The 23,070-nt window shown below is 52.1% G+C and overlaps 1 protein-coding gene across 2 annotated transcripts in view; it reads left to right on the top strand.

Annotated features, from left to right (window-relative positions):
- Positions 1 to 23,070, top strand: part of XRRA1 (X-ray radiation resistance associated 1) — a 58,065-nt gene that overhangs the window by 3,425 nt on the left and 31,570 nt on the right. For both annotated transcript variants that reach the window (XM_084623258.1, XM_084623259.1), the window contains exons 2-4: positions 6,341 to 6,450; positions 9,692 to 9,870; positions 22,707 to 22,778. In XM_084623258.1, coding sequence (XP_084479384.1) covers positions 6,341 to 6,450; positions 9,692 to 9,870; positions 22,707 to 22,778 — 361 coding nt within the window. The remainder of the gene's footprint in view (positions 1 to 6,340; positions 6,451 to 9,691; positions 9,871 to 22,706; positions 22,779 to 23,070) is intronic.

The following is a 23,070-nucleotide window of genomic DNA, read 5'->3' as shown; positions in this document are numbered from 1 at the left end:
CCCACTGGTCTCCCATCCCCCTCACGCGCCGCGTCCCCCTCTGGTACCCCGCGCCAACCGCGCGCCGACTCCCCCGCCCCTCGTCTCCCACTGGTCTCCCATCCCCCTCACGCGCCGCGTCCCCCTCTGGTACCCCACGCCAACCACGCGCCAACTCCCCCGCCCCTCCTCTCCCACTGGTCTCCCATCCCACTCACGCGCCATGTCCCCCTCTGGTACCCCGCGCCAACCGCCAACTCCCCCGCCCCTCCTCTCCCACTGGTCTCCCATCCCACTCACGCGCCGCGTCCCCCTCTGGTACCCCACACCAACCGCCGACTCCCCCGCCCCTCCTCTCCCACTGGTCTCCCATCCCACTCACGCGCCATGTCCCCCTCTGGTACCCCACGCCAACCACGCGCCAACTCCCCCGCCCCTCCTCTCCCACTGGTCTCCCATCCCACTCACGCGCCATGTCCCCCTCTGGTACCCCACGCCAACCGCCAACTCCCCCGCCCCTCCTCTCCCACTGGTCTCCCATCCCACTCACGCGCCGCGTCCCCCTCTGGTACCCCACACCAACCGCCAACTCCCCCACCCCTCCTCTCCCACTGGTCTCCCATCCCACTCACGCGCCGCGTCCCCCTCTGGCACCCCACGCCAACCGCGCGCCGACTCCCCCGCCCCTCCTCTCCCACTGGTCTCCCATCCCACTCACGCGCCGCGTCCCCCTCTGGTACCCCACACCAACCACGCGCCGACTCCCCCACCCCTCCTCTCCCACTGGTCTCCCATCCCACTCACGCGCTGCGTCCCCCTCTGGTACCCCACGCCAACCACGCGCTGACTCCCCCGCCCCTCCTCTCCCACTGGTCTCCCATCCCCCTCACGCGCCATGTTCCTCTCTGGTACACCAGGCCAACCGCGCGCCGACTCCCCCGCCCCTCCTCTCCCACTGGTCTCCCATCCCACTCACGCGCCGCGTCCCCCTCTGGTACCCCACGCCAACCACGCGCCGACTCCCCCGCCCCTCCTCTCCCACTGGTCTCCCCTCCCACTCACGCGCTGCGTCCCCCTCTGGTACCCCACACCAACCGCCGACTCCCCCGCCCCTCCTCTCCCACTGGTCTCCCATCCCACTCACGCGCCATGTCCCCCTCTGGTACCCCACGCCAACCACGCGCCAACTCCCCCACCCCTCCTCTCCCACTGGTCTCCCATCCCACTCACGCGCCATGTCCCCCTCTGGTACCCCACGCCAACCGCCAACTCCCCCGCCCCTCCTCTCCCACTGGTCTCCCATCCCACTCACGCGCCGCGTCCCCCTCTGGTACCCCACACCAACCGCCAACTCCCCCACCCCTCCTCTCCCACTGGTCTCCCATCCCACTCACGCGCCGCGTCCCCCTCTGGCACCCCACGCCAACCGCGCGCCGACTCCCCCGCCCCTCCTCTCCCACTGGTCTCCCATCCCACTCACGCGCCGCGTCCCCCTCTGGTACCCCACACCAACCACGCGCCGACTCCCCCACTCCTCCTCTCCCACTGGTCTCCCATCCCACTCACGCGCCGCGTCCCCCTCTGGTACCCCACACCAACCGCCGACTCCCCCGCCCCTCCTCTCCCACTGGTCTCCCATCCCCCTCACGCGCCGCGTCCCCCTCTGGTACCCCGCGCCAACCGCCGACTCCCCCGCCCCTCCTCTCCCACTGGTCTCCCATCCCCCTCACGCGCCGCGTCCCCCTCTGGTACCCCGCGCCAACCGCCAACTCCCCCACCCCTCCTCTCCCACTGGTCTCCCATCCCCCTCACGCGCCATGTCCCCCTCTGGTACCCCACGCCAACCGCCAACCCCCCCGCCCCTCCTCTCCCACTGGTCTCCCATCCCACTCACGCTCCATGTTCCTCTCTGGTACCCCACACCAACCGCCAACCCCCCCGCCCCTCCTCTCCCACTGGTCTCCCATCCCCCTCACGCTCCATGTTCCTCTCTGGTACCGCACACCAACCACCAACTCCCCCGCCCCTCGTCTCCCACTGGTCTCCCATCCCCCTCACGCTCCATGTTCCTCTCTGGTACCCCACACCAACCGCCAACCCCCCCGCCCCTCCTCTCCCACTGGTCTCCCATCCCCCTCACGCTCCATGTTCCTCTCTGGTACCGCACACCAACCACCAACTCCCCCGCCCCTCGTCTCCCACTGGTCTCCCATCCCCCTCACGCGCCGCGTCCCCCTCTGGTACCCCACACCAACCGCCAACTCCCCCACCCCTCCTCTCCCACTGGTCTCCCATCCCCCTCACGCGCCGCGTCCCCCTCTGGTACCCCACGCCAACCACGCGCCAACTCCCCCGCCCCTCCTCTCCCACTGGTCTCCCATCCCACTCACGCGCCGCGTCCCTCTCTGGTACCCCACGCCAACCGCCAACTCCCCCGCCCCTCGTCTCCCACTGGTCTCCCATCCCCCTCACGCGCCGCGTCCCCCTCTGGTACCCCACGCCAACCGCCAACCCCCCCGCCCCTCCTCTCCCACTGGTCTCCCATCCCCCTCATGCGCCGCGTCCCCCTCTGGTACCCCACGCCAACCGCCAACTCCCCCACCCCTCCTCTCCCACTGGTCTCCCATCCCCCTCACGCGCCGCGTCCCCCTCTGGTACCCCACGCCAACCACGCGCCAACTCCCCCGCCCCTCGTCTCCCACTGGTCTCCCATCCCCCTCACGCGCCGCGTCCCCCTCTGGTACCCCACGCCAACCGCCAACTCCCCCGCTCCTCCTCTCCCACTGGTCTCCCATCCCCCTCACGCGCCGCGTCCCCCTCTGGTACCCCACGCCAACCACGCGTCAACTCCCCCGCCCCTCCTCTCCCACTGGTCTCCCATCCCCCTCACGCGCCGCGTCCCCCTCTGGTACCCCACGCCAACCGCCAACTCCCCCGCCCCTCCTCTCCCACTGGTCTCCCATCCCCCTCACGCGCCGCATCCCCCTCTGGTACCCCGCGCCAACCACGCGCCGACTCCCCCGCCCCTCCTCTCCCACTGGTCTCCCATCCCCCTCACGCGCCGCGTCCCCCTCTGGTACCCCGCGCCAACCGCGCGCCCACTCCCCCGCCCCTCGTCTCCCACTGGTCTCCCATCCCCCTCACGCGCCGCGTCCCCCTCTGGTACCCCACGCCAACCGCCAACTCCCCCGCTCCTCCTCTCCCACTGGTCTCCCATCCCCCTCACGCGCCGCGTCCCCCTCTGGTACCCCACGCCAACCACGCGTCAACTCCCCCGCCCCTCCTCTCCCACTGGTCTCCCATCCCCCTCACGCGCCGCGTCCCCCTCTGGTACCCCACGCCAACCGCCAACTCCCCCGCCCCTCCTCTCCCACTGGTCTCCCATCCCCCTCATGCGCCGCGTCCCCCTCTGGTACCCCACACCAACCGCCAACCCCCCCACCCCTCCTCTCCCACTGGTCTCCCATCCCACTCACGCGCCATGTCCCCCTCTGGTACCCCACGCCAACCGCCAACTCCCCCGCCCCTCCTCTCCCACTGGTCTCCCATCCCACTCACGCGCCGCGTCCCCCTCTGGTACCCCACGCCAACCACGAACCAACTCCCCCGCCCCTCCTCTCCCACTGGTCTCCCATCCCCCTCACGCGCCGCGTCCCCCTCTGGTACCCCGCGCCAACCGCGCGCCGACTCCCCCGCCCCTCGTCTCCCACTGGTCTCCCATCCCCCTCACGCGCCGCGTCCCCCTCTGGTACCCCACGCCAACCACGCGCCAACTCCCCCGCCCCTCCTCTCCCACTGGTCTCCCATCCCACTCACGCGCCATGTCCCCCTCTGGTACCCCGCGCCAACCGCCAACTCCCCCGCCCCTCCTCTCCCACTGGTCTCCCATCCCACTCACGCGCCGCGTCCCCCTCTGGTACCCCACACCAACCGCCGACTCCCCCGCCCCTCCTCTCCCACTGGTCTCCCATCCCACTCACGCGCCATGTCCCCCTCTGGTACCCCACGCCAACCACGCGCCAACTCCCCCGCCCCTCCTCTCCCACTGGTCTCCCATCCCACTCACGCGCCATGTCCCCCTCTGGTACCCCACGCCAACCGCCAACTCCCCCGCCCCTCCTCTCCCACTGGTCTCCCATCCCACTCACGCGCCGCGTCCCCCTCTGGTACCCCACACCAACCGCCAACTCCCCCGCGCCTCCTCTCCCACTGGTCTCCCATCCCACTCACGCGCCGCGTCCCCCTCTGGCACCCCACGCCAACCGCGCGCCGACTCCCCCGCCCCTCCTCTCCCACTGGTCTCCCATCCCCCTCACGCGCCGCGTCCCCCTCTGGTACCCCACGCCAACCACGCGCCGACTCCCCCACCCCTCCTCTCCCACTGGTCTCCCATCCCACTCACGCGCCGCGTCCCCCTCTGGTACCCCACGCCAACCACGCGCCGACTCCCCCGCCCCTCCTCTCCCACTGGTCTCCCATCCCACTCACGCGCCGCGTTCCCCCCTCGTACCCCACACCAACCATGCACAGACTTTACTGATCCACATCCCCCTCTTGTATCCCAGGGCAAACACTCCCCGACTCCACTGTGCTGTGCCACTCCGCCGTGTCACGTCCCCCACCGGTACCCCATGCCAACCACCTGCCGATCCTGTTGCTCTGTGTTCCCCGTCAGTACCCCAAACCAACCACGCGCCGACTCCATCATGTCGCATCCCCCCTTCATAGCCCACACCAACACCATCATGCCACATCTCCCCACTGGTGCCCCATGCCAACTCTTTCATGCTTTGTCCCCCGTTGGCACCCCAACACCAACCACGTGCTGACTGCTTCGCACCGCGTTCCCTGTCAGCACCTCCACACCAACCAGGTGCCAACCTCACCACTTCCTTGTGTCCTTCATTGGTAACCCATGCCACTACCTCACCACTTTACCCTGTCATGCCAATGCCACACTGACCATCATCATTCCTCCATCAAATCACTTGTTTAGATGTTTAATATTTGACATCCAGATTTTCAAACGTTGGCCTGTGTGACTTGCTCAAGGCCTCAGAACATGAAGATAACAAAGGAAATGATTAGTGATTAATCATTAATGATCTGGAGGATGGCGTGGATTGCACCCTCAGCAAGGTTGCAGATGACACTAAACTGGGAGGAGTGGTAGATATGCTGGAGGGTAGGGATAGGATACAGAGGGACCTAGACAAATTAGAGGATTGGGCCAAAAGAAATCTGATGAGGTTCAACAAGGACAAGTGCAGAGTCCTGCATTTAGGACAGAAGAATCCCATGCACTGCTACAGACTAGGGACCGAGTGGCTAGGCAGCAGTTCTGCAGAAAAGGACCTAGGGGTTACAATGGACAAGAAGCTGGATATGAGTCAACAGTGTGCCCTTGTTGCCAAGAAGGCCAATCGTATTTTGGGATGTATAAGTAGGAGCATTGCCAGCAGATCGAGGGATGTGATCGTTCCCCTCTATTCAACATTGGTGAGGCCTCATCTGGAGTCCTGGGTCCAGTGTTGGGCCCCACACTACAAGAAGGATGTGGAAAAATTGGAAAGCATCCAGCAGAGGGCAACAAAAATGATTAGGGGTCTGGAACACATGACTTATGAGGAGAGGCTGAGGGAACTGGGATCGTTTAGTCTGTGGAAGAGAAGAATGAGGGGGGATTTGATAGCTGTTTTCAACTACCTGAAAGAGGGTTCCAAAGAGGATGGATCGAGACTGTTCTTAGTGGTAGCAGATGACAGAACGAGGAGTAATGGTCTCAAGTTGCAGTGGGGGAGGTTTAGGTTGGATATTAGGAAAAACTTTTTCAGTAGGAGGGTGGTGAAGCACTGGAATGCGTTACCTAGGGAGGTGGTGGAATCTCCTTCCTTTGAGGTTTTTAAGGTCAGGCTTGACAAAGCCCTGCCTGGGATGATTTACTGGGGGACTGGTCCTGCTTTGAGCAGGGGGATGGACTAGATACCTCCTGAGGTCCCTTCCAACCCTGAGATTCTGTGATTCTCTGAAAGGGGTAAGAAAAGGGAGGATGAGGGTTAAAGCAGAAAAATAATTGGAGTCATATTCTATACTGACTCAAGCAAACATGTTCTGATATTTTAAAGATGGATTTAGCTGCCTATATTTGGGAACTCAAGTTTGAAAATTTTGGCTGTAATCTCTCCATCTCAGTTTTCTCTTGTATATAAAAGTCGGGAATGCCTACCATGTACACTCACAGGATTGTTTTGAGGATTTACTAGCTAATCTTTGTACAGTGGTTTGAGTAATATTATTAGCTGTGAAAGTAAAAGTACCAGTGAAAGTGTAAACTGGTTTATTTGTGCCTTGATCTTCTTAGTAACTCTGCAGACAAGATGGCTACAACAAAGCTGTATAAACTGGACAATGGAAACAGTTATGCAACCAACTGCTTCCCTGCCAGAAACATTTTGCGGACAAGTGAAGAAGGTAACATTTTTTTGACTGCTAATAGCTTTGTCACCCCGCTGTATAATACCATGTCAGATTCCATAGAACTGTTAAAGGCTTGGGGCCAGATCCTAAGCTGGTATAAAGCAATGTGGCTCCATTATTTTCAGTGAAGTTATGCTGACTTACGCCACCTCGGAATCTGGCAATTGGACTTTTGATTTGTCTCCATCACCCATATGTTAAAATATATGCGTTAAGAGATGAGTCTCATTCAGACTAGAAACTCTAGACACTTACTTCAGTTTGTGTGCAAGAGTTCTTACATCTGCATGCACTTAATGTACGAAAAGTCACTGGGCCAAATTTAGCCTTGGCATAAATGGCTTTTATGGGAACTGCACCCTTTTACACCACGGCTAAATTTGGTTAAATGTGATACTTTTAATTAGATTATCATCACAGACAGTAACTCAAGTGTAACTGTCACTATAATGATCTGGGGAGGGGAAAACCAAAGAAAATAACTCATTTTTCATGACACATGTATTTGCTGTCATGTGCATGTCATAAATGTACACAATGCTGTACATTTATGCCAGATGAATAAGAGCCCCTGCCCTTACAAACTTAGTGTAGAGTCATGTGTGAACACAACAAATTAAGACTATGTCTGCACCAGGGAACTGATCTTTGGTAATGAACAGATGGGACATCATAAGGGTAAGTACTAATGGTGTATTGTGTACACACTATTCATGCACTTTTAAGTTTTGCCTTGCACCGACACTTGCATAAGACTATGCCATCTCAGTTGCATTGTCTTCTCGTTCTTCTTCACAGCTCCCAGCACAGCTCCCTGAAGCAGTGGCTTCCGGGAGATTTCAAAAGGCCTTGTGGGAGCCCAGAAAATTGTAGAAGTTGAGGGAGGGATAGCTCAGTGGTTTGAGCATTGGCCTGCTAAACCCAGGGTTGTGAGTTAATCCTTGAGGGGGCCATTTAGGGGATCTGGGGAAAAAATTGGGGATTGGTCCTGCTTTGAGCAGGGGGTTGCACTAGATGACCTCCTGAGGTCCCTTCCAGCCCTGATATTCTATGATTCTATTTCCTGGGAAAGTCCCAGAAGGTTCCAAGACATGGAGCCATTTCCAAGTCCTTTTAGCCAAATGGAGGCCAAGAACAACGCTCACCTTTTGCTTCTTGCTCAACCAGAAGGGTTTCTGCTGGAGCTTTTGAAAAGTAATTGTGATGCTGGGAAAAGGACTTGGAAATGGCACTGGTTCTTCCTTAATTTTCCTCCTTGACACCTTTTGAAATCTCCCATGAGCCACTACCTCAGGGAAGTGTGCTGGCTATTGTTAAGTATCCAGGTGACAATGCAGCTACAATGGTGCAGAACAGCACTCATATATATGTGCAGGGAAAAGCTGCACCTGAAGCAGAGTGGTTAGTTAAACATTGCACCATTGGTACAGGCACTGGCTTGCACATTCATTTACTAATTGTTCAATTCTGTAGCGCAGATGCAACCATTGAGTCAAAAGCTCTACTCCAGCTCTCTTTGGGGTGGTGCAAATCTGCACCTCCTGCTACTAAGGGCTGTACCTTCATAACACATACTAGCCCAGCGGTGGGCAAACATTTTGGTCTGAGGGCCACATCTGGGTGGGGAAGTTGCATGCAGGTCCATGAATGTAGGGCTTGGGCAGGGGGTTGGAGTGCAGGAGGGAGTGCAGGGTGTGGGAGGGGGTGCGGTGTGCAGGAAGGGGCTCAGGGCAAGGGGTTGGGGCAGAGGAGGGGTGCGGGCTTTACGAGGGGGCTCAGGGAAGGGGGTTGGGGTTCAGGAGGGAGTGTACAGTGCGAGAGAGGGCTCCGGGCAGTGGTGCAGGGAGGGGCCGGAGTGCGGGAGGGGGCTCAGGGCAGGGGGTTGGGGTGTAGGAGGGGTGCGGGAGGGAGCTCAGGGCAGGGGGTTGGGGTACAGGAGGAGTGCGGGGAGGGTCGGGAGCTTGGGGCAGGGGGTTGGGGTACAGGAGGAGTGTGGGGAGGGTCGGGGGCTCAGGGCAGTGGGTTGGGGTGCAGGAGGGGGTGCGGGAGGGGGCTCAGGGCAGGGCGTTGGGGTGCAGGAGGGGTTCAGGATGTGGGCTCTGGGCTGGCGCTGCTTACCTGTAGCAGCTCTGGGGTGGCAGCGGCACGCACTGGGGCTAGGGCAGGCTCCCTGCCTTCCTGCCCCAGCCCCGCACCACTCCGGGAAGCGGCTGGCATCACGTCCTTGCGGCCCTGGGGTAGGGGTGGGGCAGAGGGCTCCGTGCACTGTCCTCACCTGTGGGTACCTCCCCCGAAGCTCCCATTGGCCACGGTTCCCTGTTCCTGGCTAATGGGAGCTTCGAGGGAGGTATCCACAGGCAAGAGTAGTGCGTGGAGCCCTCTGCCCCCCCTCCCTCAGGGGCCGCAGGGACGTGGTGCAGGGCCCGCAGCGCCACAGAGGGTGGCAATCCCGCAGCCCGGATCCAAAGCACTCAGGGGCCGGATCCAGCCCACGGGCTGTAGTTTTCCCACCCCTGTTCTAGCCCCTGGACTGTAAAGTATTTTGGGCAGGGGCCATCTTTTTGTTTTGCATTTCTACAGCTTCTAGCACAACAGAGTCCTGGTCCAGGACTGGAGCTCCCAGATGCTATAGGAAGACACACAATAATAATCAGAATTTGTAATGTAAACAAGTACATTCTAAAACTATGTTTAAATGTACCTGAAAATGTTCCAAAACTTCACCTGATACAAAGTGGACAGTTGTATAATCTCTAGGGCTTCATTTTAATGAGAATTTCAATAGGAATCACAGCCTGATGACCGGGTAGGACAGGAACAGTACTGCTGCAGCCAGAGATCCAGGGAGCAGCATCTGTCCCCTGTCATTGTCTTTAGCTATGTCCTATATATTTTGTGGGATTGTTTTGGCTGAGTTGATATCCATGAAAAACTTAGAAATTACAGAAAAAATCCAGGATTTACTTAAAAACAGTGGTAAAATTCTGCTTTTCTGTGTCTCTGGCAACAGGCTTGATATTTCTGTCCTTAACTGATGATCGAGTTGCCCCCGATTAATTATTTTATACACAAATATTTTACAGAGAGGTCATTTTTAAAAAACAGTGATTTAGCCATGTTTTACATCAGATCAAATGCCGAAGTGCCTAGCACACTGTTGGTGCTGCACAAACACATTCTAAGGGTTGTTTGCTTACTTTGATGTCTATTCCAATCTTGTACTTCCTTATGCCAGGGGCCGGTCACTGGCTGGTGGCTCACAGAGCTGCCCAGAAGACCAAATTTGAAGCAGTGATCTGTGCGAAATCCCTTCAAGAGAAAGTAGGGGGGACTCCACAGTACCTGGCAGAGCTCCAACACCATGGGTACACAGATGAAATGGTTCAAGAGAATATCCTAGATGGGCCATTTCTGGTGAGTGCCAACCTAACTAAATGAGGAGGCAAAATACTTGTAAATTATACTTGGCAGTTATATAGCACTTTTAATCCCTCGCTCTCAAAGTGCTTTCCCAGCTAACTGAGGAAGCATCACAACAGTCTTGGGAGGGCGCATCTAAGCATCTGGTTTAATATACCTTGGTGATCTTGTTACTACAGTTTCCATAGTATTGGAGTCAACTTATGCTTTTATCCTGGGGTCTATACTGTTCAGGCTGTGTGGGTCACACAGGTGATACCTTAAAAGCTGAGGTTCTCTTCCTTCTGTTTGGACCCCGTGGCAGTTTTTGAAAGAGTTAGGGACTTGCTGCTGCATCTATAGCCAAGTTATTCAGTAGTGGTCTGCTTGGCTGCCATCTTCCATGCAATAGGTAATTTCATTTCAGTGACAATACTGTACCTGCAGGCACAGGTCAAATATTACTTAGTGTGATGGGGCAAGGCCAGAAGGCTATAGAAAAGTAGTGGGAGATAGATATATTAGCTCCAGGCTAAACAAATCCCTGGTACCAGGTTAAGTGAAATGGAAGCTGCTCCAGGTCAATTAAGACACCTGGGGTCAATTAAGAACTTTCCAGAAGGCAGGGAGAAGGCTAGATTGATTGGGACACCTGAAGCCAATCAGGGGCTGGCTGAAACTAGTTAAAAGCCTCCCAGCCAGTCAGGTGGGTGTGCATGTCAGGAGCTGTGGGAGGAAGTTGTGCTGTTGGAGAGGCTGAGTAGTACACACCATATCAGGCACAAGGAAGGAGGCCCTGAGGTAAGGGTGAAGTGTAGCTTGAGGAAGTGGGGGAAGTAGCCCAGGGAATTGTACATGTCATGTTTCTAAAAGGTCAGCTACCATAGCTGATACTATTAGGGTCCCTGGGCTGGAGCCTGGAGTAGAGGGTGGGCCCGGGCTCCCCCCCTCACCCTTGCCCCCTGATTAATCACTGAGACTGGGAGACAACAGAGACTGTGCAAGGAAGGATAACTTCTCCTCACCTCTCTTGCTGGCTTATAAGACTGTGACCCTTGTCTCGAGAGAGAGAAGGGTTACGTGGAGGGTCACAGTGAGCCCCTGAGGCTAGCGAAATCCGCCAGGAAACGCGGGACCCACAGAGGCAAGGACAGAGCTTTGTCACATTAGATTGTAAACTTTTTGGGCTAGGGACTCTCTCTTTGTTCTGTCCAGCACAGTGGGGTACTGACACTAGTGCAATGCAGCTAATAAATAAAATTTTGAATTCTCTACTGCTGGAAGCGCTGCAGAATCCATGTGAACAAAAGTCAAGACAGACGTTAATGTATGCCTGGAAAATCGACCCAACGCCATTCCCTATGTCTCTGCTGCCCGTTTAATTCAGAGATTCAAATAAAGGTGACACAAGTGGAGTTTGCTCTGGTATGTTTGACACTGAGGCACTGGGGATTGATGCTACAGTACTGCCTGATAAGTCGCTCTGCAGTGCAGGTCTCATCCCACCCTCCCGTGTGGCAATATGTGCAGACTTTTCTACTCTTCATCTTGATTTCCAGCCACCTTTTTTACTTTGGTTCAGCTTTGCACAGGTAGGGAGTTATCTCACAGTTGCAGCCAATATAAAAATTCAGTTTTGTCCTGGGATGTCCTCTGTATTTTCTCCTCAAACTGGCTAGGTGACAACTGACACATCCCAAGCACTAGTTGAATTCAGTGAGGAATGCTTGCAGTATTCTGGGGGTAGCCTAAGGGAGCTGCTCTCTCAAGGCATCTTTCAAAGGGCCCGTGTGCCTTGAATTTCTTTGTGATTCTGGCCAGACAATACACAAGTTTCCTGGTTCACTGTCCTATCTGGGAAACAGTGCATGGTCTTGACTCTGAATAGATTCCTGTGATCTGCTGTCTGAGGAATCCTGGCTGGAGTATACTGCAGAAATTCTGAATGGGAGAAAATAATAAATCTATTAAAACAACATATATGTGATGGGAATTAAACTAAAACCATGAGTTTTCTGTAGAGAGATGCTGTATTTCCTCAAACACATGGGAGAACCTTGCTGATGCTGCCCCCCACATAAACCTGCTGGAGCCTCAGCTAAGTTATTGGCACTGCCTACGTTCATGTTAATGTTTATGTATGGAAGAGGTATGGTATTGCAGTATTTCAGAGTAACAGCCGTGTTAGTCTGTATTCGCAAAAAGAAAAGGAGTACTTGTGGCACCGTAGAGACTAACCAATTTATTAGAGCATAAGCTTTCGTGAGCTACAGCTCACTTCATCGGATGCATACTGTGGAAAGTGTAGAAGATCTTATTATATACACACAAAGCATGAAAAAATACCTCCTCCCACCCCACTCTCCTGCTGGTAATAGCTTATCTAAAGTGATCACTCTCCTTACAATGTGTATGATAATCAAGTTGGGCCATTTCCAGCACAAATCCAGGTTTTCTCCCCCCCCACCAACCCACTCTCCTGTGTGGACTAGACCAGGCTGAGATTGATGGTGGGATGGAAAGCCCTTGAGGAATTCCACCATGATTTCAACAATTTCCATCCCACCATCAGCCTGGTCCAGTCCACACAAGAGATCCACTTCCTGGACACTACAGTGCTAATAAACGATGGTCACATAAACACCACCCTATACCGGAAACCTACTGACCGCTGTTCCTACCTACATGCCTCCAGCTTTCACCCTGACCACACCACACGATCCATCGTCCACAGCCAAGCTCTGCGATACAACCGCATTTGCTCCAACCCCTCAGACAGAGACAAACACCTACAAGATCTCTATCAAGCATTCTTACAACTACAATACCCACCTGCGGAAGTGAAGAAACAGATTGATAGAGCCAGAAGAGTTCCCAGAAGTCACCTACTACAGGACAGGCCTAACAAAGAAAATAACAGAACGCCACTAGCCGTCACCTTCAGCCCCCAACTAAAACCCCTCCAACGCATTATTAAGGATCTACAACCTATCCTGAAGGATGACCCAACACTCTCACAAATCTTGGGAGACAGGCCAGTGCTGGCCTACAGACAGCCCCCCAACCTGAAGCAAATACTCACCAGCAACCACATACCACACAACAGAACCACTAACCCAGGAACCTATCCTTGCAACAAAGCCCGTTCCCAACTGTGCCCACATATCTATTCAGGGGACACCATCACAGGGCCTAATCACATCAGCCACACTATCAGAGGCTCGTTCACGTGCACATCCACCAATGTGATATATGCCATCATGTGCCAGCAATGCCCCTCTGCCATGTACATTGGTCAAACTGGACAGTCTCTACATAAAAGAGTAAATGGACACAAATCAGATGTCAAGAATTATAACATTCATAAACCAGTCAGAGAACACTTCAATCTCTCTGGTCACGCGATTACAGACATGAAAGTTGACATATTACAACAAAAAAACTTCAAATCCAGACTCCAGCGACAAACTGCTGAATTGGAATTCATTTGCAAATTGGATACAATTAACTTAGGCTATCTTGCATAATGACTTAGCCACTCCCAGTCTCTATTCAAGCCTATTTCCCCATGTTCTTTCCTACCCCACTCCCCCCCGCCAGACGTTCTTGTTAAACCCTGGATTTGTGCTGGAAATGGCCCACCTTGATTATCATACACAATGTAAGGAGAGTGGTCACTTTGGATAAGCTATTACCAGCAGGAGAGTGAGTTTGTGTGTGTGGGGGGGGAGGGTGAGAAAACCTGGATTTGTGCTGGAAATGGCCCAACTTGATTATCATACACATTGTAAGGAGAGTGATCACTTTAGATAAGCTATTACCAGCAGGAGAGTGGGGTGGGAGGAGGTATTTTTTCATGCTTTGTGTGTATATAATAAGATCTTCTACACTTTCCACAGTATGCATCCGATGAAGTGAGCTGTAGCTCACGAAAGCTCATGCTCAAATAAATTGGTTAGTCTCTAAGGTGCCACAAGTCCTCCTTTTCTTTTTGGTATTACAGTAGTTCAGGGAGAGAGGAAAACATGCTATGTGCATGGTCTGTATGTGTACATATCAAAGAGAGGTTTCAGAGTAACAGCCGTGTTAGTCTGTATTCGCAAAAAGAAAAGGAGGACTTGTGGCACCTTAGAGACTATAAATTGGTTAGTCTCTAAGGTGCCACAAGTCCTCCTTTTCTTATATCAAAGAGAGAGAGAGAGACAGGAGAGAAGAGAGCGGTCTGGGTTCTGCACATCTTGTTTTCCTGTTAAAGTTACCCTTAATCCACGCCCTCCCCCGGCATCTGCTTTATTGCTATTATAAATTATTTGGATTACAGGCACTCCTGGAGACGCCAGCTGAGCTTGGGACGCCACTGGGCTAGGCACTATATGTACACATAGTAAGAGATAGATCCTGCCCCGGAGAGTGTACAGCAAGTCAATCGCTGATATGACAATAGAATCCATAGTCGCTGACTCCTTGTCCAGTGACCAGACCACGCTCCCTCCTTTTTCCTAGGATATTACTGAACAGCAGTATTATGTTACAGAATATCAAATTTAAAGGACCTCAGACTGTGTATCAATGTCTTATTCCCTCTCCCCTTCATTTCCCCCAAAAGGTTGCATTACATATTGTATATATACGTACACACAAAAGTTGAATTAGGGCTTGTCTAAACATGAAAAGTATTCAAGAATAAGGTAGGCTGTGACTTGAAAACAGAAGAGCTCTTCCAGAATAACTCTATGTGTTGACAGGCCCTTAATATCTGGGGTCTGATTAAACCTGTAACTTCAGAGACAATCAGAGTCATGACAAAACTTCTAATTTCTTACCTTCCCTGGTTGGACCTACATATTAAATGGGTCTCCAAACATAGGCTATTCCTTATCAAAAACAGATTTTTTAAAAAAGAATGGAAATATATAGGTGTGTGCATTTGTTGCAGGAATTAGACTGCGTGAGATATGCCCACTTCCTCTTAATGGTGGTTCCCTGCTGGATACTCCGGAGAGCCAAAAATGTTTAGGGTTCCTGCCAGTGTGATCTGCAGGAGGGAAATTCCTCCCTGATCCTGATGATCAGCGCAGCCCTGTCCACATGAGCACAAGTCTCTACGGCTAAGCATCTGATCCCGTATATACCTCAAAATGACGTTACACACACCCCTGACATCCCTTGTCCTTATTTAGACCCTGATCCTTCAAGTTACTCCATGTGGGTGGGCCCCTGTGCCTGTGCAGACCCAAATGGGACCATTCTTCCTCTTTTTATTTTAATTATATTTCACGGGGTGATTTTCAACCTGCCTAAACCAGGCTGCATGTAGGAGCAAGACTTTTTGCATTACCTTTGATAGATGCAGACAGGAAACAGTTATAGGAAATATTCTAGATCCTTCATTAAAATCAGTTCAGTTCAGGTTGTGAGTTTACCTATCCCTTGGATAGTGTTTATGAAAAGTTTCATGTACTCACCATATGTTTTCTTTGGCTTGGTCTTCTGTAGCATAAGCTGCTTAAAGTCTTCAGTATCTGTGGCACTCCTTAGTGCCTCTGTGAAGCCATTCCTAGTCTGTGCTGCTACCACCAGTTGGTCATTGCTCTAAATATGGCCTTGCTTGCACTTTTCTCTCTCCATAGAGACACAACTCAGCCTTCCTGAGACTGACTTTTCAGAGTTCATACTGTTCTCATCGGCTTGATAGAAACACTAATGCGTGTGTGGATATAGACAGTGACTAAAAATTTCTAGAAGAACAGGAGGACTTGTGGCACCTTAGAGACTAATCAATTTATTTGAGCATGAGCTTTCGTGAGCTACAGCTCACTTCATCCGATGCATCCGATGAAGTGAGCTGTAGCTCACGAAAGCTCATGCTCAAATAAATTGGTTAGTCTCTAAGGTGCCACAAGTCCTCCTTTTCTTTTTGCGAATACAGACTAACACGGCTGCTACTCTGAAAAAAATTCCTAGGTTATTTGATGTTCTCTAATATTGGCAAGGCATGTGAGATCTCCTTTGTTCTGGGAGATGGTCTCTACTGACGAAGCGCGTATACTTGGAAACTTTTCCAATTTCTTTTAAATCAGACTCTTAGGCTGGTTTTATCAAATGTTATTTCTAGTTCAGCAGCAGAGAACATGGCAAGTTCTCTTTCTAGAGAGTCCAAACTCAAATAATGTCTTCCTGTTTGAACATTGTTCTCTCAAATTGTAAGTTTCTAAAAAATACTCAATCATAATTATACAATCTTAGCATTAAATATTAAATGGTAACAAATTAGGGCACTTTACTGTTCACATAAAACAGATTTTAAAGAAAATAGTAGTGTAAAAATCAACAGTTTGTACACTAAACACAGTTATATGAAGCTTAAAATTATTGAATCTAAATGCAAAGGGATGGATCCCCAAGTGTGCTAGAGGGAGGTAAAACTGGCTTTACACCACTTTCCTCCTACTCTGATCCTAGGGGCTCATAGGGGTCAACTGGCCTCCATTGCATATCAGAGCAGCTCTGGGACTGGTCTAACTTGTGCTGATGGATAATGACCCTCAAGAGGCCACTCTGGTGTCACTGCCCCTGGCATACCCCCAGGATGCCCCCTTTGCTGGGGGGGAATTGGCATCAGGCTGGATACAGCAATGTTTTTCTCATTAAATGTATGATTCTTTAGTTTAAGGCTTAAAAATTCACTCACCCCTGGTGAGCAGAAACTCGTCCTGGTAATTGGGGATGAGACTTAAAAATCAGCAATTTCTGCAGAATTTATGCTTTAATTTGGAAAAAAAAACGTTTCTTGTCCTTAAGAATATAAAATAAGCTTCCAAACATGACCAGATGCAGTGCTTTCTTTCTGATACTGCAGACAGACAGCTCAAATGTCTCTGTTGCAGCTCCTGGCTTTCCCAAGCATCAGTAGGGGGACGTTAACAAGACTCTGGTCAGTTTCATGGCTAGGATTCAGAACTCACTTTGGACAGCAATGAAACAGACTCTTCCCACCTACCCCCTTCACAGCAGCCCCCAAGAGGCTGTGAAAAGAGAGTTGTGGAAATCCCAAACAATTAGCTGGTTCTGGGATGGGGAAGCAAAAGCTGTTTCTTTTCCAGCAACAGAATGGATGGAGATTCTAATTTATGAAGACATCAAGTACTCAACGGCTGACAAACAGTGGAACCCCTGAGCAGAGTTCAGGACCAAGCACCCTGATAGGAATCCCAACAACCTCCCTATTCTCAGCATTTGCGGGACAGAAGTGGGGTTCTCACCATGGCATTGTTGACTATTGCTGGTGCAACCAACTGATTTATCTATACTAAAGTGTTTAACTGACTGGAGCGTTAATTGATTGCCAGTTAGTTTGTACGTGCTAATCTGGACACTACAAATGTTTGTGCTTTATACCATAGGCTGAGCCCTCCTTCCCTCCCCTTACCCAAAGATTTCTTGTTTCATCAGTTTTGAGTTAACTGACTGCTAATTAATTTGAGGTAGTTATCACATTTGTATCTGCTAGTATGGACACTCGTCAAACATTCATTCCAAGAAACAAACGTTTGTGATTTGGACTAGATGACCTTCTGGGGTCCCTTCCAACCCTGATATTCTATGATTCTATGATTTGCCATAGCCTGATCCCTAGGATAAGCCACAGACATTTGTATCCTGGAACAAGTTTATTACTGGCAAAAGGTTCAAGCCCCGCTTCTATCATTAAAAGCGATGTCTCCTTTGTTGGAAAAACTGTTTTAACTCTGGAATGTGTGAAAGAGGGAGAGAGGGCTGCAGATTGAAAATGGCTGTGGTGTACCAGTTAATAATGCCGACATTTAAACTATCTACCACTGATACTGAGGTGAATGAGGAAAATTTATACTAGAGATATAGTGTCAAGCTGTTTGCAGATTCACTACACAGTATCTGGTTACTTAAGGTTGATTTTCTTTGCCCTTGTAAGTGCTACATGCTGAATTTATTTTTAAAATGAAAGCTTAGGGACCTGAATGCCTAGGGAATCCTCTGATACTGCTTCCAGTCCTCACTTCCCAGCTGCTCCATACTGTTGCTACCCAACCCTCCACTGAGAATTTCCCAGAACAGACCTCCCTTTACAATGTAGAGCCATCTCACTATGCCAGTTCTGATTCAGTTTCCATGTTTAGTCTGCACCCAATATGAAATGGCAGCATAAAAACTGTTGATGTTGCTCTGTTTATTGGGTACACAGTGTGTATAAACTCATAGACCAGTGCGTCAACAAGTCACACTCTGAACGCTTATTTTATTAAATTTGAAAAAGGACAATAAATGCAAAGAAGTGCATTCTTTTGTTATGGGCTCTTCAGCAACATCCTGTTTGAGCACTTTGGCACAGATCCTCAAAGATATTTAGGCACCTAACTCTGATTGATTTTAATGGGAATTAGGTGCCTAAATGCCTTTGAGGCCTCGCAATTAGAAGTATGGCTGAATGACAAATGTTAACCAGAGATCCCTGTATCGGAAAATGGGTGTAAGATGCAACAAGACATTACAGGCAGGACTAGTTCAGCTCAGTTCACTCTAGTTCAGCAGCAGAGAATATGGCAGGACTCATGCACCTTTGTTCAAAGTGGTTGTGAGGATCTCTTAGGCTCTTGGCAAGAGAGGGTAGGAAGAATCTTCAGAATGTTGGTCCTCTAAAGCAGAAGAGCTGAAAAATAGCATTCAGAGTTCTTTAGGTTAGTCACAGAGGAGTGGGCAAGGTATGCAAAGGCAATGGTGGGAGTCCAGAATATACAATGAATATTCATTCCGAATTTTTAATTACAGGTATTTCCTCCGACGTTTCTTCTTTTCCGTATTGGTTCATCTGTGGCCCTTCCTCTGCCCTAAGACATAGGGTTCTTTCTGTAATTTCCTATGCTTACAGTGTGAGCAAGCTTCCATAAGAGGCGGACGACCAATGTAAAATTTCACCAGGTACAAGAAGGACCCTATGGGTACCCTCTCACCTTGGTACCAATGGGTACGATTGTTAAGGCAGCAAGGATCCCACCACTTCTTCTCCAGGAATCTCCTCACATCAATAGTACCATCTACCTTAGTGAAGTAGGTGTGCACTTTCTTACAAGCCTCCAGCTCATGTTTGGTAGATCCCATCTCCCACAGGTAAGGTCGCAGGGATATTAATTCAGCATCCAGTATCCCCACCAGAAAACCTTCCGATTTCTTTAGCCCATAGAGGATCATTTCCACATTTTGCAGGAATAGAGAGGGATGAAACTCAGTCATGGCTCGGCACTGCAGGTAATGTGGGTATTTCCCCATCACCTGGAAGAAATCAGTCTTCAAAAACTGCACTAGCTCATTCTTGTCTTCCATTTGGCAGAACCTAAAGATGATTTCCCTCTCTAGTACCCAAACATTTTCTTCACGCTTACTCAATGTCACTGGTGGAAAGTAACTGCAAGGTTCCCCCCAATGTCTGTTCAATTTGTAGATCAACAGAAAAATGATACCAGAATGGTTTGCTCTGGTACATTTGACATTGAAGCACCGGGGATTGATGCCATAGTACTGCCTGATAAGTCGCTCTACAGTGCAGGTCTCATCCCACTCTCCTGCATGGCAATAATATGTGCAGGCTTTCCTGTACTTCATCTTGATTTCCAGCCACCTTCTTGACTGTGGTTCAGCTTCCCACAGATAGTGAGATATTTCATGGTTGCAGCCGATATAGAACAGTTTGGTTTTGTCTTGGGAGGTCTTTTGAATTTTCTTCTCAAAGTGAGTAGGAGGCAACTGGCACATCCTGTGGCATTGGATGAATTTGGTGAGGAACCCTTGCGGTATTCTAGGGAATGCCCGATGGAGCTTTTCTCCCAGGGCAGCTTCCTGGCTCCCAAAATGTCCAGCCGCTCTGAACTCTCTTCTGGTTCTGGCCAGATCATCCATGAGTTTCATTATTCTATTCTGGTCTACCATGATGGTCTACTATGGCTCTGAATTTTTTCCTATCAGGTGTCACTGGGATCCCTGTTGGAGTACAGAGGGGTGATCTTGACAGAAAATAAAAAACAATAAATATATAAAACTAAATCTCGGATGTGAAAATTAACCCTGGGCTCTTCTGGAGAGAGTTACCCAAGTACTATTAACAGCAACTGGAGCTGCATTGACTCCACAAGCTCATTTGGGTCCCATCAGAGCTACTGGCAGCCATGTTTATGTTAACAGAATCTACTGGCATGGACTCAAACTCTGTGTCCCCAGTGCGTCCCCAGCTCCCAGTGTGCGCGCACAGGTAGTTTTAAGGTCCCTTGCACATTTCTTGGTGCTAGTTGCCAAAGGCCTCAAAACCCCAGCCTGGCAGCCAGCCATCACTGGGCGGCATTGGCTACGTCCTTTTTTACCTGACTACTCTCCTGCCATGAGGGGCGGGGGGGGGGACGACGGGACAGTCCTGTACCCCCCAAAGGTTCCCCTAGGCAGTGGCTTTGATGCAGTGGGGCGCTGTTGCAGTGGTGTAGAGCCCCCCCTCCCCCACCAGGGAGGATCGGGGCAGAAGTCTCCCATCGGCTTTACCCCTCCACTGTTGTTAGTGCCATGGGGCAGGAGGTCGGAGGGGCAGCACGGCGAGCCCCGGGCACTGGCCGGCGAAGACAGAAGGGGGCATCCCCAGGGAGTGTGCGGGTGCTGGGGAGGAGCTCTGAGGGGGGTCGGTGGGGTGGGGGGTGAAGGGAAGGGGGGAGAGTGTCAGGGGCAGAGGGGCGCTGTGGGGATGGTGGGGCGAGGAGCTGGGATGGAAGGATGAGGGCTGGGGGGGGCGAGGGGTCAATGGGGTGAGGAGCCGAGGGGGCGGGGGCAAAGGGAGGGGGAGCGTGGGGCAGGAGTTGGCGGGGCGAGGAGGAGCTCAGGGCCGGCCGTAGGGAAACGTGGCCACGGGCCCATGTGTAGTTTGGTGCCTCTGGCCCCGGCGGCCTCCCCACCCATCACCCCGCGGCCTCCCCTCTGCCCGCACCCCAGGCCTGGCCGGCGCCGGACGCTGTTTCCGTTGAGGCCTCGAGGGCTCAAGGCACGGGTGCGGTGCGTGTGGGCTGGAGTCTGGCAGGGGCGGGCCTCACCCTTTGCGGCGCGCCCCGCTCCACCAGGACCCGGGCCCTGCCGGCAGGGGGCGCTGCTGGGCTGAGGCTGCAGGAGGGGGCAGCACCTGCTGCCTTCGCCCGATCCTGAGCCCAGCCCGCGGGGCGCCGGTTGCTCCCCAGTCAGCATGTGGTTCCGGCTCCCCGCACAGCGAGCGCCCCGCACGCTGTCAGCTGGGCTCAGGCCGGCAGAACCGGGTCCCCTGCACCTTTTCACGGCGTGTCCTGCGGCAGCGGGCGGCACGTGTTACATATGTAACCCTTCTGCCCGTCAGAGTTGGCAGCAACAAAGGCCGGGTTGAATATGTAGGGGATTCATTCCAATAACACAATGCAAACCGGCTCGAGCCCCAACCCAGTGACCTGGGACAAATATGTACCACCCCCGCTGGGCGCCTCCAAGAGGCAATACTTCCCCTCTCGCAAGCACATAGTCTGAGTGTAGCAAAAAGCCTTTTAATAACAGAGAGAAATAATGTGGCATTATGTTGGGGAAACACCACCAACAGGATTCGTAACACAACCCATGAGCAAAAAAAACACCCCAAGCAAATTGGGGCATGCTCTTTCCCTTTGGTTCTTGAGTCCAGCAACCCCGAATCACCCAAAGTCCCAAAAGTCCAATGACCCAAAAGTCTCTGTCCCTGGTCAGGGCAGCCCCAGAGTTCGAAAGTTTATCTGCAGAGCTTTACCTCCCAACCTGGGTGGAGATGGGGGAGAAGAGAGGTAAAAGGCACCTTACATGATCTGAAGCTGACCGCCCCATAGCTCCATAGCGGCGCTCCGCTCCACCAGCTGCCCCACAAACTGCTTCGCTTGGCTCTGTGGCCCACAAACTGCTCCACTCTGCATCCCACCAGCAGCTCCCACCATCCCTATGAACTGCTCCACCAGCCTGTCCACAAGGCACTCCAGCCATCCCACAAACTGCTCTACAATATATCTTCAGGCTCCCCCACTACTTAACACAACACTCAGTGATTTCAGCTCTTAGGTGAATTCAGCTTGTAGTAGGGGAGCCTCAGTGCTGGGACACCATTAGCCCCAAGTGAGCTCAGCAGCCTGTAACTAGACTCCTAATAGAATCAAAATTAGCTCTGATATTCCACAGTGGAGAGAGGAGGACGTGCAACTAGCATGTAAGGCCCTCACCCAGGAGCCAATACCACCAAGTATTAATACTTGTCCCCAACCTCTCTCCATTCACAGAGTTTTGGAACCCATGACCCTTGCCTAGCAAGTGCTACTTAGTTGATGGTGAGTCCCTCCATCATAACAAAAGGCCAAATACAGTTCCAAGCACAGTTCCCATAATCAGGGTAATAACCATTTATTCTTCCTGCCCCAATAACGGAAACACTGGGGATCCCACAGCAGCCAAAGTGACCATTTGGGCAGGTATGGCCTCATTCTAGGCTGGGTGGGTGTGCCTATGCAAATGAGATCAGCCCCTGAAGTTCTTTTCCACAACTTGCCACACTTCACCACCAGATGTCAGGGTGGAGCTCATCCTGACACTGCTTACACATACGCTGGTGCAGCTCCTCTGAGAGCAGGGCACGTGGCCCCAAGGCATCATCCAGATAGTAAACCCCTGGCAGTCCTGGTCCTGGTCCTGGTCCTGGTCCTGGTCCTGGTCCTGGTCCTGCGCCTTCCTGTGTCCCGATACCCAACGGCTGAACCTGGAATTGCCTGGCTAGGCTGCAGGGCTAACCCTTTGGTTTGTGTTCCCAGATTAAGCTCCACTGTGTGAAAATCCCTTCAGATCTATGCTCTGTGGATATAAGCAACAAAAATCTGGTCTCGGTAAGTAGGAGATATTCTCTAAAATAAATGTGCAGAACCACCTCAAATCCTGAGAGAGATCCACTGTGTTAGCTCGTGAGTGTCCATGCTGCAGGCAAACAACGTGTGAAAATGCGGACGCCTACTTCCTCTCTGCAGCCAGGCCAGGCAACTGTGCACTTCTAGTATAACTCAGTGGTCCTCGACATTTTTGGGGACAGGACCCATCTGTAAACCTTGATGGCCTGCTGTGACTCAATAAATAGCTTTAGTGCAAAAATATCTGGCTTATTAAATATTTCTTACCCATGAT

Source organism: Lepidochelys olivacea (genome assembly GCF_965140295.1).
Source record: "Lepidochelys olivacea isolate rLepOli2 genome assembly, chromosome: 1".
Lineage (NCBI taxonomy): Eukaryota > Metazoa > Chordata > Testudines > Cheloniidae > Lepidochelys > Lepidochelys olivacea.
The sequence above is the reverse complement of the archived record's forward strand: the minus strand, read 5'-3'. Positions and strand labels throughout refer to the sequence as shown.